Source organism: Procambarus clarkii, chromosome 92 (assembly GCF_040958095.1).
Source record: "Procambarus clarkii isolate CNS0578487 chromosome 92, FALCON_Pclarkii_2.0, whole genome shotgun sequence".
NCBI classification, from domain to species: Eukaryota; Metazoa; Arthropoda; class Malacostraca; order Decapoda; family Cambaridae; genus Procambarus; species Procambarus clarkii.
In genome coordinates this window covers 1,050,005-1,070,069 of record NC_091241.1, presented here as the reverse complement: position 1 = coordinate 1,070,069, position 20,065 = coordinate 1,050,005, and the positions used below count along the sequence as shown (strand labels likewise).

The window sequence follows — 20,065 nt, the reverse complement described above, 5'->3', positions numbered from 1 at the left end:
GGCTGTCCGCTGTAAGCGTGCAGCCTGGAAGAGGCACCGCCGTAGGCAGACGACCGATTCTTTTCTTTTCTTTCGGAAAGTGAGTGCGGTGGCCCGTAGGGCCATCCGTACGGCTAAACGTGAATGTTGGGCATCTTATGTCTCAACAATTACGTCCGAGACCCCTCTGGCCCAGATCTGGAAGCGTATCCGCAAGATAGCGGGTAAGTTCGTTCCCGATGTTTCACCGGTCCTTCACCTCCATGATACTCTTGTGGCGGACCCGTTGCAGGTCGCTTCCGAACTGGGTTCCCATTTTTCTTCTGTTAGCTCTGGTCTTCATCTTCCCCAATCTTTCCTTCTTCGTAAACCTGTCCTTGAGTCTCGTCCTTTAGATTTCTGCACTTATCTTCAGCTTCCCTATAATGATCCCTTCTCTCTCTCTGAACTTCGTTCTGCCCTGGCCCTCTGCGGTTCTACGGCGGCGGGCTCTGATGGTATTCATTATGAGATGCTTCGCCATCTCCCTCCGAGCACGTCTCAGTATTTACTGAGTCTGTATAATCGGATCTGGGAGTCGTCGTCAGTCCCTGAGGACTGGCTCGATGCCGTTGTCCTCCCTGTTCGCAAACCGGGGTCTCTGGGTACTTCCCCTAAGGACTTTCGCCCTATTGCTCTCACAAGTTGTGTCTGCAAACTCTTTGAACGTATGGTTAACGTTCGTCTGATGTGGTTCCTGGAACACCATCACCTCCTCTCCCCTTCTCAATTTGGTTTCCGCAAGTGCCGCAGCACGACAGATGTCCTGGTGAACTTGGAGGTCTATATTCGTACTGCTTTTACTGCGAGGACCTCCGTTGTTGCCGTCCTTTTTGACCTAGAAAAGGCTTAAGACACCACTTGGCGATATCATATCCTATCTCAACTTCATTCTTTTGGCCTTCGTGGTCATCTCCCTCTCTTTCTCCGCAGCTTCCTCTCTCGTCGTTCCTTTCGGGTGCGCCTTGGTACCGCTCTGTCTCCCTCTTTTCAGCAATACGAAGGTGTGCCCCAGGGTAGTGTTCTGAGCACTACTCTTTTTCTTGTTGCCCTCAATGGTCTTCTTTCCTCTCTTCCTTCTGGTGTCTTTTCCGCTCTCTATGTCGATGATCTTACCCTTTGTTGTCAGGGTGATGATTCGCCTCTCCTTCAACGCCGGCTTCAACTTGCAATTGATGCCGTGTCGTCTTGGGCCACAGGTCATGGCTTCAAGTTCTCTACTTCTAAGACTTGTGCCATGACTTTTACGCGGAAACGGGTTGTTCTTCGTCCCTCTTTGTCACTTTATGGTCATCCCCTTGAATACAAAGATTCCGCGAAGCTTTTGGGGTTATTCCTTGACACTCGTTTGTCTTGGTCTCCCCATATCTCTTACCTCCGTGTTGAGTGCTCTAAGGCCCTTACCCTCCTTCGGGTCTTGTCCCATACTTCTTGGGGGGCAGATAGGCGCACTCTCCTTGCTTTACATTCCTCTCTCGTCCTGTCTAAGCTCGATTATGGTTGCCCTGCTTACTCGTCTGCTTCTCCTTCTACTCTTCGCCGTCTTGACGCTTTGCACCATACTGGGTTGCGCCTCAGTTCTGGTGCCTTTCGTTCGACTCCCATCCTTAGCTTGTATGTTGACACTGGCTTCCTGTCTCTCCAGGACCGCCGTGATCGCTACTGTCTTCGCTATCTTGCGCGGTCCTTGCAACATCCTTCCTCTCGCCTCTGTCGTGCTTTAACTTTTGCCCCTCCTGCGGTTCCTGTTCCTCTTCACCACCTCCCTCTTTCTGTCCGGTTATCTCGCCTACAGGATTCTCTCTCCGTTCGTATTTCTGATGTTTCTCCTCGTGTTGTTCCTTCTTTGCCCCCGTGGAGGGTCCCTCTTCCGCGGTTTTGTACTTCCTTGACCCGTATCACTAAAGCTTTTACCCCTCCTACGGTTCTAAAACGCCTTTTCCTCGAGCACTTTTCTTCTCACTCCCGCTCCGTTTCTGTCTTCACCGATGGGTCTAAGTCAGCGGACGGTGTTGGCTACTCTGTTGTTTTTCCTGATCGCACTTATATGTGTCGCTTGCCTCCGGAGACTAGCATCTTTACAGCAGAACTTTATGCTATTCTCTATGCTCTTCGTCTCCTGCTTTCTCGTTGTCAGTCTTCCTTTGTGGTTGTTGTTGACTCTCGTAGTGCCCTCATGGCTCTCGGGTCCTTTAATCCGGTTCATCCAGTAGTTGTCGAGATCCAGCATTGGCTGTTTCTCGTTCGCAGTAAATTTAAGTCGGTTGAGTTTTGTTGGGTTCCCAGCCATATTGGTGTGTCTTTAAATGAGCGTGCGGATGCTGCCGCTAAGGAAGCTGTCCGCTCTTGTCCCATCTCTCGTAAAGGCATTCCGTATTCCGACTTTTACCCAGTTATCCATTCCTCAGTTCTTACCCGTTGGCAGGCTTCTTGGTTGTCTGTTACTGGTAACAAGCTACGTACTCTTAAATGTTGTGTTTCCTCGTGGCCGTCCTCCTTCCACCGTAACCGGCGGTGGGAAACAGCTCTGGCGAGGTTGCGTATTGGCCATACTCGCTTAACCCATGGTCACTTGATGGAGCGCCGCCCTGCTCCTTATTGTCCTAGTTGCATTGTCCCTCTTACGGTCGTGCATGTCCTTCTTGAATGTCCTGACTTCCAGGACGAGCGTGTGTCTTGCTTTCCGACCGCCCCTCGCGGTCACCTGTCCCTCGATAGAATTCTTGGTGACTCGGATACTTTTGATATCGTTCGCCTTATGCGTTTTTGTTCTCGTATTGGCATCCTTGGTGATATTTAGCGCCCTCTGATTATTTTGCGTATTTGATGGTGCTACATAGCCTTCCCGGTTTGGTGCCTTCTTTTGATAATTACTTACTTACTTACTTGGTATCGGTTATCTGTACTGTATATATCACTGTATTCCTTATCTATATTAGTTGCTATGAACTATATTGTCATTTATATCATCTTTATTAGCGTCATAATTATCATCATTATCATTATTAGTGTCTTAATTATCATTATTATTGTTATTATATCATAATATTTACACTGGTTTAGTTTCATTTCACTCTTGATTTTTTTCAGGAAGTCATGGATAAACGTCTTTCTGTTGATGAATTGCTGTCAGAGTTACGATGCGTGTACAGAGACCATTACAACAGAAATATGCCCAAAACGCTTTCTTCAGCAATTAAAAAAATGATAGTACTTGCTAAAAAAAGTGAAGAGGCTGCCTTACAGTAAGTTTTAATACTGTTCACGTTAGTTTTTGTAGTTATCTGTACGAATTTGTTATGCCAAGTATTGGGTTTATACAAACACGCAGGCACTGTATATCAAGGCAATACTCAGTCACACAGGCATTGGGTATCAGGTTGCTACACACAGGCAAGCAAGCATTGGTTATCAGGTTGCTACACACAGGCAAGCAAGCATTGGGTATCAGGTTGCTACACAGGCAAGCAAGCATTAGGTATCAGGTTGCTACACAGTCAAGCAAGCATTGGGTATCAGGTTGCTACACACAGGCAAGCAGGCATTGGGTATCAGGTTGCTACACACAGGCAAGCAGGCATTGGGTATCAGGTTGCTACACAGGCAAGCAGGCATTGGGTATCAGGTTGCTACACACAGGCAAGCAGGTATTGGGTATCAGGTTGCTACACACAGGCAAGCAAGCATTGGGTATCAGGTTGCTACACACAGGCAAGCAGGCATTGGGTATCAGGTTGCTACACACAGGCAAGCAGGCATTGGGTATCAGGTTGCTACACACAGGCAAGCAGGTATTGGGTATCAGGTTGCTACACACAGGCAAGCAAGCATTGGGTATCAGGTTGCTACACACAGGCAAGCAGACATTGGGTATCAGGTTGCTACACACAGGCAAGCAGGCATTGGGTATCAGGTTGCTACACACAGGCAAGCAGGTATTGGGTATCAGGTTGCTACACACAGGCAAGCAAGCATTGGGTATCAGGTTGCTACACACAGGCAAGCAAGCATTGGTTGGGCATCAGGTTGCTACACACTGGCAAGCAATGCAATGCAATGCAAATCATCACGTGAACCTTTGACAAGCTGCCGGTTTCTTGTCCCCAATGTGGTCACTAAGTAGATGATGGCCCTCAGGTAAATTCAGGTTATTTCAACATATGAAATTGAAGGTGTGTTACCAGGTTCTATATTATTGTTGCCAAATTGACTAGTGTGTACAGTATAGTAGTTGAACCACACATGCTGTGTCCCGTACCAAGAGGCTTTGCACGTGTCCCAGAAATGATGTCAATTGGGCCCAATGCACTGTGCTGTAAACACACACACACACACACTCTTGAGTGTTTATATTCTTATTACAGTATTTCTTTAATTTTAATCGTGTGAAGTATTCGTTATTTGTAGTATTTAAGAATAAATTGTGTAGTATGTAGAGACTATTTATATTGTATACCTGTAGGACTATTTATTTCCACGAAAGTCTACAGCCTTTTCTCTTCCCATCAGTTATATGATCATTGAAATTTTTTGTATAATTCTTAATTTCTGTCACAATAAGGTGCCTTTGTAAAAAAATAATAAGCATAGTAATCTCATTAATATTACTGTACAGTACAGTACAGTACTTGATTTCATTTAAGATTTCTTCATCTCAAACATTATTATATATTTCACAGAACTATGCAGCATTTGTACTGGTGATATATTCCTGATAAACATCTGACTTAAAATATTTAAGTACAGTAGATTGACTCTGAATATGTTTGGTATACCTTTCAATGCACTTATGCCACTACTAACATTATAGTTTCACGAAAATCATTCCTTGATACAACTTTGTGAAACAAATATTCTGTAATAGTGTACAATATGTATTCAGTTTTCCTCCTTTGCCACCACACTTGTTTCCTAAATACCATATCCAGTTAATCTCGGTCCTAAACTTATGGAAAACCTGTGCAAGTAAAAATATGTATAATTGGTGTACAGTACTTTCTTATTTATAGAAAGTATATAGTTTATTTATAGCACTATACTCTTTGATATAATCCTGCCATTCTTTTGTTAAACAGCAAAACAAATTTAGTCCTTTGCTCAAGTATTTGCCATTTAGTTTTCTTTCAATTATTCTGACCAATATTTATTTGCCTTGTCTGGGTGTTGACATGTTATGAAGCAGAAGTTAAAATATACTGTACAGTATACAGGTACTTGAATCCACAGATTAGAAAGGTTTGCAAAGGTGAAGAAAGAGGAGAGGAAAGTGCAGATAGTGAGTGCTGTGGTTCCCGCAGGGATCTTGCCAGATGGGTACAGCGCTGTGCTTGAAGACATCAAGATCCACTCTCGAGGTCCAGATGATAAAATTTATAGTAAAAATCCAGACATTCGCAAATGGGTAAGTTGCTGTTACTGGTATTTATACTAATAAAAGCTATAATTATTGTTGAATATTGAAAACTAGTACAAAATGGATTCATCTGATGAGTCTGAAATACAGTGTTCATTTAAATAAACTGTATGATATTTACTTTGAATGAGTTAAGGTTCATTTTCTTTACTTCTTTACTGTACCAGTGTAAGATGTTTGTCCTTATCTCTGAGATCATTATTATTATTATAAATTTTCTTTTTCTTTTCCTCAACTTTCTCATTTTCCTATTCTAATTGCATGCTTTAACCCGTAGACAGTGGCTGTGGAAAAATGATCAAACACAAAAATACACTGTGCACAAAAAAAATAAAAAAAAATAAAAAAAATAAAAAAAATAATTTTTCATTATAGAATTATTAATTTATTTGCAGAATATAAGAAAAACACAAATAAGTAATAAATAAATAAATAAATGTTTATTCAGGTAAACGTACATACATACAAGATGAGTTACAAACCGAATGTTGGATTTCTAGATAGAACTAATACATACTATGCCTAAAGCCACTAATATGCTTAGCGTTTTGGGCAAAAAAGTGAATATTTATAGTTTCACTGGGTGGAGACATTCTACAGTCCTGCTTCTGGCACTTGTCAACACATAGTGCTCGACTTTGCTGATGCTTCTGTTTTATTCTCTGATGTTTCACTGATCTTTTATCATTTGTTTTTATTATTTACATAAGAGAGCTTTTATATCCATAGTTGCATCATGCATGTAAAACTCGGACAATAATTGTTTAATCGTCACATGATGACCATTCCCTTTGCAACATTCGTGATAACTGCATTTGTACTATGAAATGGTGGTAGGATTTTTTTTTTTATGGGTCAAGGTAAACTCCATTACATCCTCATTGACCTATTACTCTACTGTATATCCATACAATATATGCATCATACATGTAAAACCCAGAAAATAAGTTTTTAAATCTTCATTTGAAGATAACTGCATTACCCTGTGAATTACCACTTGATGATAACTGCTGTCTAAGGGTTAAAGTCTATTAATTTTTATGTACTCTTATCCTGCATTCCTCCTCATTGGTTATGCAGTAATTAAATATTGTATGAACTTGGTTATCCAAGGCCTGCCAAACTGAATAATTGGGTTATCTGGCCAAAATCAGGTTCAGATAATTTTCTGCCAAACTTCACAATATCCTAACAGAAATTTTGAAAACCAGAAATTTGGATGGATAACGCAGACTGCCACAGAGTTGTAAGTCAAACTTAGATAATTTTCTGGCAAAACTTTGACGTATCCGAATAAAAATTTGGATAATTGGAGTTTAGGTTATGTAAATTTTTAAGAACTATACATTTCTAGATTTACAGTATCGCACAAGAAAACAAGCTACAACAAGTTAAGCTGAGGTTACGCTTTTTAAATTTTATTTTCTATTTATAGTGTGTGTGTGTGTAAGAAATATGGAGGTTATGGTTAAAAAAATTCAATATGGTCATCTTCAGACTTCCCTTGTAAGAATATTGCATATCAAAATGTCTGGCTTATGCAGCAGGAGGTCCTTTAAGTATACCTGTACTGTAATTTGGATCAGTGAGCTTAGACAGCATTGCACATTACAAGGAAATGTTGCCTTGCTTAGGAGCTGCTGGTAGATTAATATCTCTTTATTTCCTGTCCCTTGTGTCTTATTAGTGCAAATAGTTGTTAGTGTGTTCATCTTCATCACTCTAGGGATGCATAATATATGCAGTACCACATATTAAACTGAAAGACATTAAGTGAAGTTTCTTTTTACTCTCCCGACTAATACTTTCGTTCTCATGCTATGAATTGAGCAAGTCATTCAAACTTTCTGTATTCCTTTATCATGTGTTTATTCTGTCTGATTATGGCAGGTATGGTGTTTATTCTGTCTGATTATGGCAGGTATGCTTGGTTTGTTAAAAGTATTTTGTTTTCCTTCAAAATTTTCATAGCTTGCACGATAGCCGGAGAAAGCCTTTTGCACTTAGAGCTGAACTTTCAACACTCGCATATGGCCAGGTCTGGGCGTTAAATGTCCTAGGCAGCATCCCACCCAAGGTGTGTAGAAGCCTGTGTAGGAAGGGGGAAAAACATACAAACTCCACATTCTTGCACGTAAGAGGATGTATTTCGATTCATTCGTATGTACAGTAGTGTACTAGTGGTTAGCTGTCTTGGGCTCCCTTTCTTACACACACAAATCATAATAGCGTGATGCATCAAATGAACAAATCCACAAGGGCCATGACGAGGATTCGAACCTACGTCCGAGATCATCCCAGATGTTGCTTTTTATCGACTGAGCTACGACATGGTCAAAAGAGTTGAAACCGAAGTTCTACTGAACTTACTGGATCCTGCAGCCTCTCCGAGACACAAACCAGGGTTTTACACAACTCCCCCATGCACTCGAGCTATGTCAATAGGCTGTTCTTCCTTTTCTCCCTTACTTCATTACACACAGAAATCACAATAGCGTGATGCATCAAATGAACAAATCCTCAAGGGCCGTGACGAGGATTCGAACCTCAAATTTCTGTGAACGAACAAACAAATTTCTGTGTGTAATGAAGTAAGGGCGAAGAGCGAGAACGGCCTATTGACATAGCTCGAGTGCATGTGGGAGTTGTGTAAAACCCTGGTTTGTGTCTTGGAGAGGCTGCAGGATCCAATAAGTTCAGTAGAACTTTGCTTTCAACTCTTTTGACCATGTCGTAGCTCAGTCGATAAAGGCGTCTGGGATGATCTCGGACGCAGGTTCAAAGACTCGTCACGGCCCTTGTGGATTTGTTCTCCCTTTCTTGTTTTCCTTTTTGGTCTGCACTCCACAGAGTGGGCAAGTCAGTGTGAAATGGTATTTACTTGCCGTAGACAAAAATTGCCAACATAAGCTTAATATTTCCAATACAGTTCTATGGTGCCAGTGCTGATTTGGAAGGAAGCTATTGGGAAGCCACCTGGAAAGAGGTGTTATATTTCATTACACTAGCCAGAGTTTTTCTTTCAGCTGGTTTCTATTTAATATCTTGAGGATGTCCCATCGTAATGGTTTGAAACTTAAATTACCTAATAAATTATCTATATATATCAAAAAGTTTCAAAAACTGTTGGCATTCTTTCTAAGATCAGATATTATGTACCCCGCCCTGCCCTGGTGACTCTCTATTACTCCCTCATCTATCCATATCTCAACTATGGTATTTGTGCTTGGGGTTCTACTACCCAAAATCATTTACATCCTCTAATTACTCAACACAAAGCTGCTATTAGGACAATATCCAACTCTGGTCCCAGACATCACTAGGTACCCCTACTCAAATCTCTGAATATGCTAGATATTAAGTCACTGCACATTCTCTCATGTGTATTATACATATATAAAATGCTGAACTGTAATGCCAATCCTGACCTCAAAAGCTTCATTGAAGGTTGTAACAGAACCCATGAGCACCACACCACAAACACAGTTTTGATATTCCAAGAGTACGACTTAATCAAACTAGAAATGCTCTACAAATCAAGGGACCCAGAATGAGGAATGATCTTCCCAACCATGTTAAAGACTGTACCCCTCTCAACCAGTTTAAGATAAAAATGAAGCACTACCTAATAAATTCCCTGTAACCTACCTTACCCCTCTATTGTCAACCCATGTCTGTTTTTTTAAACAACACTGTTTGTCGACCTAATTGTATTTGTGCTGCTTTTTCAGCCATGTTCCCACTTATTTTTATTTGTTCTCAACACATTTTATACTTTAAACTGAATTAGTATTAAGTTTTAGTCTTTAATGTTTTTCCTGCCCGAAATGCTTTGCATAATAGTGGCTTTAGGCATTGTATGTACTAGCTCTATCTATAAATCCATCAACTTTGTATCTTACCTTGTATGTATGTACCTTACCTGAATAAAAATTTATTTTTTATTAATGTACATTTTAAAAAATAATAGTATGCCTGCTTCTGAAAATGGAGCATTGTTGTCCTACCTATGGTAATTTTTTTTCTATTTTTATGTACAATATCGTGAGAAAACTTAATTATATTCAAACTAACAACAATAATTTGTTTCTTGGCTGTTCAACTTGGTTAATCAAGTTGTGTGTCAATGGAGTAGTGAATCATGCAGTGACATTGATGTTGGGTGACATTCTAGGCAGTTGTGACATGGGGAACTTCTTAAATGTTCCTGCAATGGTGTAGTGGTTCTAGGGCACACTGGAGGAGATCTTCCAGCTATAATGAGCTATAGAAATCTCAAAATTCATACAATCAAAATGTTTACATGCCCTTGTGTGCATCTTACCCACCATCAGGTGGCAGCATCAGAACCACAATATGTTCCATCTTACCGGACCTTGTCTGAATCTTTCCTGGAGGGACTTTGTCAAAGGCAGGCAAAGAACTGAGTTAAAGTTTAGTGACTTGTTTGTGCATTGAAACTGCGTCTTTGCACATTGGATACATGCTTTTATTTAACGCTTTCACATGTGTTTTAATGTTTATTCCTTGCTGGTCTGCTTACAGTCAATTGTGTCATAGTTTTGTTCCTCTGACAAAATTTGGCACTAAATGCTTTCAGCCATTTCCCTCAGTATCGAGCGTAATTGGTTTCACCAGGTCCCACCTTTTGTTGCTGGGAGTATGATAACGGTAGGTTTGAAAATTCCTTTACCTCTTTCCTAGGCAGCAGGAATTCTGCAACTAAGACAGATGGGGCAGTGAACCTGGTGACCTGTTATTGCTCTGTGTTCCAAGTGTTGAGTAGCAGAACACAATTGTAAAAAGCCACAGGTGTGCCACAGAGGAACTTGAAAGTGCACACTTGGCTAGACTTCGTTCTCATTGTCCTGGCTGCTGGGAGCTCAGCTGCAGGAAGTTTGTGCAAAATTGGATGAGGAAGAAAGGCTATTGATAAGTTGTTTTTTGTCTTTCTTTTGGAAGATTCAGTAGAAGACATTATTCTTTGTGTCAGACTTGAAGATGTGCATTACACACAGAATCACAATAGCGTGATGCATCAAATGAACATCATTTGATGCATCATGCTATTGTGATTTCTATGTGTAATGAAGTAAGGGTGAAGAGGGAGAACGGCCTATTGACATAGCTCGAGTGCATGGGGAAGTTTTGCAAAACCCTGGTTTGTGTCTCGGAGAGGCTGCAGGATCCAGTAAGTTCAGTAGAACTTCGGTTTCAACTCTTTTGACCATGTTGTAGCTCAGTCGATTAAGGCAGCATCTGGGATGCTCCCGGACGCAGGTTCGAATCCTCGTCACGGCCCTTGTGGATTTGTTCGTAAGATGTGCATTGTTGGGCCAGTTCCTGGACCCGGATTCATAAAGCAGTTACGCAAGCACTTGCGAACCTGTACAGTACATCTTTTCTCAATCTTTGGCGGCTTTGCTTACAATTATTAAACAGTTAATGAACTTTGAAGCACCAGGAAGCTGTTTATAACAATAACAGTTGATTGGGAAGCTTTCATGCTTGTAAATTGTTTAATAAATGTAACCAAAGCCATCAAATATTGAGGAAAGATGTACACGTTTGTAAGTACAGTACTTGCATAACTGCTTCATGAATCTTGCTCCAGGAGTCCAGCTGGACAACAGTTGTTGTTGTTCAACTCCACCACACCGCTCTGGCTACTGCATCACTCCGTTGGAATGACATGTGTAGCAACATGATGCTACATACCTAAGCTTGTAAAAATAAAACATACAATTCTTTCTTCCATTGTTTCATTTAGTCCAGCAACATATTTCCTCTTTAATCCCTACATAAAACAAAACATAATATTCTTCCTTCCATTATTTAATTTTATATACTGTAATTAGTTTCCAATTGGTCCAGCAACATATTGCTCTCTTATCCTCCTCCTTAATCCCTACCCCCCATTCATTGACTCCACTGCCTCCATCAACTCAGGACTCCTCCACCACCACCTCCACCAACTCGGGTCTCCTCCACCACCACCAACTCAGGACTCCTTCACCACCACCTCCATCATACTTTCCATCCAACACTCCCACAACCCACTTGCTCCATGATAAACCTAAAAACCATGCTGCCATCCCCAATATGACGGCACCCACCCCACCTACCATATGCCAATCCTCACCTACATTCTTCTATTTATTTACCCCACTTGAAGCTTTCTAACCTACCCGCTCACCACATCCAGCCTCGCTCACTTTCTTCGTATGTATTACATTTAGTATATTGAAATACACTGTTTTATATCTACAGACAGAGAAAGGGGCAACTATTTTGTTATTTAAGAGTAATTCTAATATTGTTTGTTTAATCAAGTATAACTGCCATAGACACTGGGAATACTTCTCTCGATCACTTGAGATCGAAATTTATATAGTTTTCATTAGGCTTGAATTCAGTGAAGAATAAACCAAATTATCTCTCAGATTCCCCGCGGTACCACCATCATGCATCTAAATGGTAATGTTTCGTTGCATGATGTGGTCATTTATGCAAACAAGAAGTTTATCGGTGGTGTTGGGGATGAAGATGAATATCAACCAGAAGACAGTGATACATGGCGTGAATATTGTCTTGGCAATCCAGACAATGCTAGAAATGTGGTCTGCATGAATAAACTCAATGGAGAAGCAGCTCATTTCAGTGGGAGGTACGGATACTTTTTTTTTTATTAATTTACTTTCACATGTGCACAAAAGATTGAGAAAGTTCAGAGATTTGCTACAAGACTGGTGACAAAAGTTGAAGGACTTGAGCTATGAAGACTGGCTAAAGGAGTTCAGTCTAACAACACTAAAAGAGGGAAGAACCAGAGAAGAAAAACCCACAACATTCAAGACACTGAAGGTGATAGATGAGACGGTTGGGAAATAGAATAAATGGGGCACAGGTGGAAATAGGAAATGCTAATGTTAAAGATGCACAAGAAAATATTCCAAGCTAGAAATGGTGGTAAGACTGCAGAATGCATCAAGAGTGGAGATAATGGAACCCGCCTCAGTTTAGAGCTCTTATCGGAAGGTGTGATAGAGTATTATAAAATTTGGAGGATTAATTGTACCATGCTGAATTTAGCTGCCTTAGACAAAAGTAAGGAGTTAAATAAACATTCACACAAGCATTCACATGCATATGCTTGCACACAACATCTATAGTTTCAAAGCAGCATATGACAAAGAGTGTTGGGAAGACAAGACACTGTGATCATAGCTCTTATCCTATAACTTCACTTGGGTAATTATATCCACATACATAGACACACGGCAAAGCAGATGCATTTTAAGTGACATTAAAAAATGCCCTGCTTCTCTTGTTCATAATTGCTGAAATATTCTTGCTTATTTTTATTATCTTAATATTTTTTCTATCTAGTCTTCGCTATTGTTTGTTTACCTTCACTGTTGTCTTGGTTACCCATGGAACTTTTCTTTTAGAGGGAGGCCTCCCTCGGCTGAGAAACCATTGGTAATACCACATCTAAATATCACTGTCTTGTCTTTCCCATTACAACCTTTATAAGATCTTTGTTGTGTGTATTCTACAGTTTCCTTCTTGTTTCAAGATGACTCACTTTATAATCAGTGTGTCCTCACTTGAACGAACTACAGTATCCACTCAATTTAACGGCCTCTTTTATACCGATCTGCCGGTAATAACGACCGGTTTGGGAGACCGGTATTTAGAGCCTCATATAACGGTCTGGTGGTCGATATTACCGAAGGTCAGTATTGGGTTTCTTTGCATCAGAGGGTCCTCACATGGCAAGCAGGCCACCTACCCCTTTCATCCCCTCCCTCACTGAACCTCTCCCCCCACACCCTCACTTTCTGCCTCCCCACACCCTCACTTTCCGCCTCCCCCCCCCCCCCCAAGACCCTTCTGGGAAATGGCTCAGTAGACTGCCAGCCAGCCAGAGACAGCCTGGAGAATCTCCATCTAATAAAGCATTCATGAAACAAGTATTTTATAACTTTTTATTATTCTAATATTATTACTAAACAAAATCTGTAAGCAAAAATATATATGATGTACATCCAGAATTTAATTAAGAAACATCTGGTTAACTAGGTAAAGTGTTAGGCTTATCTCTTCCCTTCCCCACCACCTCCCCCCCCCCCCCCGCCTCCCCCCCCCCCGCCTCCCCCCCCATACTTCCCATACACACACTGTCTCTGCTTCACTTCAACATCCATTATGCTCCATCCCTCCCTCCCTCCTTCCCAGCTCCCTCCCTCCCTCCTTCCCAGCTCCCTCCCTCCATCCAACCATCCCTCCCTCCCTCCATCCATCAGGCAGGCAGGCTGCCTGCCTGCCTGCCTGCCTACCTCCCCCCCCCCCCCCTGCCTACTACCCAGCCTCTGCCTGCCTCCCTCCCTCCCAAGCTCTGCCTGCCTGCCTCCCTCCCTCCCTCCCAAGCTCTGCCTGCCTGCCTCCCTCCCAAGCTCTGCCTGCCTGCCTCCCTCCCTCCCAAGCTCTGCCTGCCTGCCTCCCTCCCTCCCAAGCTCTGCCTGCCTGCCTCCCTCCCTCCCAAGCTCTGCCTGCCTGCCTCCCTCCCTCCCAAGCTCTGCCTGCCTGCCTCCCTCCCTCCCAAGCTCTGCCTGCCTGCCTCCCTCCCTCCCAAGCTCTGCCTGCCTGCCTCCCTCCCTCCCAAGCTCTGCCTGCCTGCCTCCCTCCCTCCCAAGCTCTGCCTGCCTGCCTCCCTCCCTCCCAAGCTCTGCCTGCCTGCCTCCCTCCCTCCCAAGCTCTGCCTGCCTGCCTCCCTCCCTCCCAAGCTCTGCCTGCCTGCCTCCCTCCCTCCCAAGCTCTGCCTGCCTGCCTCCCTCCCTCCCAAGCTCTGCCTGCCTGCCTCCCTCCCTCCCAAGCTCTGCCTGCCTGCCTCCCTCCCTCCCAAGCTCTGCCTGCCTGCCTCCCTCCCTCCCAAGCTCTGCCTGCCTGCCTCCCTCCCTCCCAAGCTCTGCCTGCCTGCCTCCCTCCCTCCCAAGCTCTGCCTGCCTGCCTCCCTCCCTCCCAAGCTCTGCCTGCCTGCCTCCCTCCCTCCCAAGCTCTGCCTGCCTGCCTCCCTCCCTCCCTCCCAAGCTCTGCCTGCCTGCCTCCCTCCCTCCCTCCCAAGCTCTGCCTGCCTGCCTCCCTCCCTCCCTCCCAAGCTCTGCCTGCCTGCCTCCCTCCCTCCCTCCCAAGCTCTGCCTGCCTGCCTCCCTCCCTCCCTCCCAAGCTCTGCCTGCCTGCCTCCCTCCCTCCCTCCCAAGCTCTGCCTGCCTGCCTCCCTCCCTCCCTCCCAAGCTCTGCCTGCCTGCCTCCCTCCCTCCCTCCCAAGCTCTGCCTGCCTGCCTCCCTCCCTCCCTCCCAAGCTCTGCCTGCCTGCCTCCCTCCCTCCCTCCCAAGCTCTGCCTGCCTGCCTCCCTCCCTCCCTCCCAAGCTCTGCCTGCCTGCCTCCCTCCCTCCCTCCCAAGCTCTGCCTGCCTGCCTCCCTCCCTCCCTCCTTGCCTCTGCCTGCCTCCCTCCCAAGCTCTGCCTTTCTCCTTGCCTCTCCATCCCTGCCTGCCTGCCCATCCACCCACCAGTCAGCCATCACTGACACAACGAGAGCATTTGGAGCCAACATGGTGCACGGATGTTCCTTGATTGTGCAGATATGTCCAACAAAGTCACGGAATGAATACTCCAGCCTCTTGACAAATCAAAACAATGTGCCGTGAATCTGTGACGTCACAGGGTAGAAGGCACTAGAGTGGTGGATCCAGTGGCTGTCTGTATAAAATACATCTTACCTGAACGTTGCTTGAAAAATTACCGACACTTAACTTCGGAAGTACCGGAGCTCCGGAAATAATGACCAGGGTACAGCCCCATATAGGCCGTTAAATCGAGTGGATACTGTATATGGGACAAAGCCGATTCATTCCAGTGCGGAATTCGTTCCATCCGTCTGGCCCCAACAACCTTAAATTTTTTATATATATATAGTATCCACTTTAAGTGGACCACACAACAAGTGTGGTCCACTTGTTGACAAAAGTTACAATATTAACGTTAAAAAAAGAAAATTAATTATATTAATTATAATTAATTAAAGAAAATTAAAAATATTAACGTTATTAAAAGTTACAATAATTACAATATGACAATGTGGTTACAATATTAACCAAACACCTCCCTGCCTCTCCCCCTCAATACTTCCCTCCATCACTGCCTCCCATCCCTCCCTCAATGCCTCCCATCCCTCCCTCAATGCCTCCCTCCATCACTGCCTCTATCCATCACTGCCTCTATCCATCACTGCCTCTATCCATCACTGCCTCCCTCCATCACTGCCTCCCGCCATCACTGCCTCCCTCCATCCCTCCCTCCCTCCATCACTGCCTTTCTCCATCACTGCCTCTCTCCATCACTGCCTCTCTCCATCACTGCCTCCCTCCATCACTGCCTCCCTCCATCACTGCCTCCCTCCATCGCTGCCTCCCTCCATCGCTGCCTCCCTCCATCGCTGCCTCTCTCCATCGCTGCCTCTCTCCATCGCTGCCTCTCTCCATCGCTGCCTCTCTCCATCGCTGCCTCTCTCCATCGCTGCCTCTCTCCATCGCTGCCTCTCTCCATCGCTGCCTCTCTCCATCGCTGCCTCTCTCCATCGCTGCCTCTCTCCATCGCTGCCTCTCTCCATCGCTGCCTCTCTCCATCGCTGCCTCTCTCCATCGCTGCCTCTCTCCATCGCTGCCTCTCTCCATCGCTGCCTCTCTCCATCGCTGCCTCTCTCCATCGCTGCCTCTCTCCATCGCTGCCTCTCTCCATCGCTGCCTCTCTCCATCGCTGCCCCTCTCCATCGCTGCCCCTCTCCATCGCTGCCCCTCTCCATCGCTGCCCCTCTCCATCGCTGCCCCTCTCCATCGCTGCCCCTCTCCATCGCTGCCCCTCTCCATCGCTGCCCCTCTCCATCGCTGCCCCTCTCCATCGCTGCCCCTCTCCATCGCTGCCCCTCTCCATCGCTGCCCCTCTCCATCGCTGCCCCTCTCCATCGCTGCCCCTCTCCATCGCTGCCCCTCTCCATCGCTGCCCCTCTCCATCGCTGCCCCTCTCCATCGCTGCCCCTCTCCATCGCTGCCCCTCTCCATCGCTGCCCCTCTCCATCGCTGCCCCTCTCCATCGCTGCCCCTCTCCATCGCTGCCCCTCTCCATCGCTGCCCCTCTCCATCGCTGCCCCTCTCCATCGCTGCCCCTCTCCATCGCTGCCCCTCTCCATCGCTGCCCCTCTCCATCGCTGCCCCTCTCCATCGCTGTCTCCCTCCATCGCTGCCTCCCTCCATCGCTGCCTCCCTCCATCGCTGCCTCCCTCCATCGCTGCCTCCCTCCATCGCTGCCTCCCTCCATCGCTGCCTCCCTCCATCGCTGCCTCCCTCCATCGCTGCCTCCCTCCATCGCTGCCTCCCTCCATCGCTGCCTCCCTCCATCGCTGCCTCCCTCCCTCACTGCCTCCCTCCCTCACTGCCTCCCTCCATCACTGCCTCTCTCCATCACTGCCTCCCTCCATCACTGCCTCCCTCCATCACTGCTTCCCTTCATCACTGCTTCCCTCCATCACTGCCTCCCTCCATCACTGCCTCCCTCCATCACTGCCTCCCTCCATCACTGCCTCCCTCCATCACTGCCTCCCTCCATCACTGCCTCTCTCCATCACTGCCTCTCTCCATCACTGCCTCTCTCCATCACTGCCTCTCTCCATCACTGCCTCTCTCCATCACTGCCTCTCTCCATCACTGCCTCTCTCCATCACTGCCTCTCTCCATCACTGCCTCCCTCCATCACTGCCTCCCTCCATCACTGCCTCCCTCCATCACTGCCTCCCTCCATCACTGCCTCCCTCCATCACTGCCTCCCTCCATCACTGCCTCCCTCCATCACTGCCTCCCTCCATCACTGCCTCTCTCCATCACTGCCTCTCTCCATCACTGCCTCTCTCCATCACTGCCTCCCTCCATCACTGCCTCCCTCCATCACTGCCTCCCTCCATCACTGCCTCCCTCCATCACTGCCTCCCTCCCTCACTGCCTCCATCACTGCTTCCATCACTGCCTCCCTCCCTCACTGCCTCTCTCCATCACTGCTTCCATCACTGCCTCCCTCCATCACTGCCTCCCTCCATCACTGCCTCCCTCCATCACTGCCTTCCTCCATCACTGCCTCCTTCCATCACTGCCTCCTTCCATCACTGCCTCCCTCCATCACTGCCTCCCTCCATCACTGCCTCCCTCCATCACTGCCTCCCTCCATCACTGCCTCCCTCCATCACTGCCTCCCTCCATCACTGCCTCCCTCCATCACTGCCTCCCTCCATCACTGCCTCCCTCCATCACTGCCTCCCTCCATCACTGCCTCCCTCCATCACTGCCTCCCTCCATCACTGCCTCCCTCCATCACTGCCTCCCTCCATCACTGCCTCCCTCCATCACTGCCTCCCTCCATCACTGCCTCCCTCCATCACTGCCTCTATCCATCACTGCCTCTATCCATCACTGCCTCTATCCATCACTGCCTCCCTCCATCACTGCCTCTCTCCATCATTCCCTCCATCACTGCCTCCCTCCATCATTCCCTCCATCACTGCCTCCCTCCATCACTGCCTCCCTCCATCACTGCCTCCCTCCATCACTGCCTCTCCATCACTGCCTCCCTCCATCACTGCCTCTATCCATCACTGCCTCCCTCCATCACTGCCTCCCTCCATCATTCCCTCCATCATTCCCTCCATCACTGCCTCCCTCCATCACTGCCTCCCTCCATCACTGCCTCCCTCCATCACTGCCTCCCTCCATCACTGCCTCTCTCCATCACTGCCTCTCTCCATCACTGCCTCTCTCCATCACTGCCTCTCTCCATCACTGCCTCCCTCCATCACTGCCTCCCTCCATCACTGCCTCCCTCCATCACTGCCTCCCTCTGACCACTGACACCACCTGCCTCCCCTGACAACACCTTCCACCACTGACACCACCAAGTGCCTCCCCTGACACCTTCCACCACTGACACCACCAAGTGCCTCCCCTGACAACGTCCACCACTGACACCACCAGGTCTTCTCTGACAACCCCCAATGAGAATAACTTCCACCACCTGGCTCCTGACACTAAACCCCCAACTACTGACACCACTTGCCCCAGACTCCAACCCTCACCAATGATGCAATCTGCCTCCCCTGATGCCATTTTATCATCCTTTAACCATTTCTCACTGGAAACAATGGGTAAGCAAAATATAATACTGTACAACTGTTTACACTTTGGTGAATCATAGTTAATGACAGTGGCTGTCATCAACTATGACAGCGGCTGTCATCAACTATGACAGCTCCGTCTCGGTGATCGCTTGGACGAACAATCCTAATTTAATCGAACATTTGTATGTTCCACTGAACATTTAGTATTGAATTCAATTTGTTCGGATCACCCGGGAATTCGATAGAGCGGGGTTCGTTAGTGAGGATGCACTGCATATCTAACATACTAACATTTAAATCTCGCTCCTTTAAATGATCCTGTCCTGTCATCCCCCAACTTCTCAAGATGTCTAAACCATAGGATAGCACAGTAGGTATTTCTTTCCATCTTTACTCAAATTGTTGTTATTTTGCACAGAGGGATATAATTGGTATATAATATACAGTATATACATTTCTCTGTTCCTCCAGACTTAATAATATCACATGTTTACTGAGGGGGGAGCCCCTTCGGCTCCCTGGAGCTATCGGACTGATATACGCTATATTAGTCTGGGGCATCAGTTAATTGGAGTTCAGCCTACCTGGGACCACGAGCCAGAACCTGGCCAAGAGCAATGACATATGGAAATCCCTCCCTGTATTTGGGGGCATTCCATGTCCGCCATCAACTGGGGTTAGCACCCAGAAAGGTAGGCATAACAAAACAGACCACACATGTTAAGAATAGTGAATCGAAGACTGAACAGAGAGGCAGAACTCCAACAATTCTATAGAAAATAGTAAACAAGCAAACTTCATACACTGTCACTGCGCCGCTTGTCCGCGCAGCCTTGGGAGGGGAAGGAGAGAGCCCCGGACCCTCCAGTGCTAGCTACTCACACCTCCAGTTCGTAGGCTGATGTGCTTTGGGGCAGTCGTCGACTCTGGCCTTGGTTTCTCGGCAGTAATTGTGCCTTAGTGGTGTATCCTACTGGTTGGTCAGAATGAAAACATGGCATGGCATGGGTTAGGGTTTTCCTTATCTGCCATCGACCGGGGTTAGGCACCCAGAAAGGTAGGCATAACAAAACAGAACCCCACATGGTAAAAAACTAAAACAAAAAACCGAACAGAGAGGTAGAAACTCTCTACAATACCAAGGAAACAAGCAAACAAGCAAACATCACACTTTACTGCCGCGCCGGTCGTCCGCGCAACCCTCCTGGAGCCGGTCGGCCGAGCGGACAGCACGCTGGACTTGTGATCCTGTGGTCCTGGGTTCAATCCCAGGCGCCGGCGAGAAACAATGGGCAGAGTTTCTTTCACCCTGATGCTCCTGTTACCTAGCAGTAAAATAGGTACCTGGGTGTTAGTCAGCTGTCACGAGCTGCTTCCTGGGGGTGGAGGCCTGGTCGAGGACCGAGCCGCGG

General features: G+C 46.4%; 1 protein-coding gene across 4 annotated transcripts in view; it reads left to right on the top strand.

Annotated features, from left to right (window-relative positions):
* LOC123775177 (uncharacterized) overlaps window positions 1–20,065 on the top strand; it is a 73,563-nt gene that overhangs the window by 8,490 nt on the left and 45,008 nt on the right. For 3 of the 4 annotated variants that reach the window (XM_045770128.2, XM_069319102.1, XM_045770127.2), the window contains exons 2-4: window positions 3,109–3,263; window positions 5,245–5,419; window positions 11,875–12,098. In XM_045770128.2, the coding sequence (XP_045626084.2) occupies window positions 3,115–3,263; window positions 5,245–5,419; window positions 11,875–12,098 (548 nt within the window). In that variant the 5' untranslated portion in view covers window positions 3,109–3,114. The remainder of the gene's footprint in view (window positions 1–3,108; window positions 3,264–5,244; window positions 5,420–11,874; window positions 12,099–20,065) is intronic. The other variant, XM_045770129.2, reaches the window with a different exon arrangement.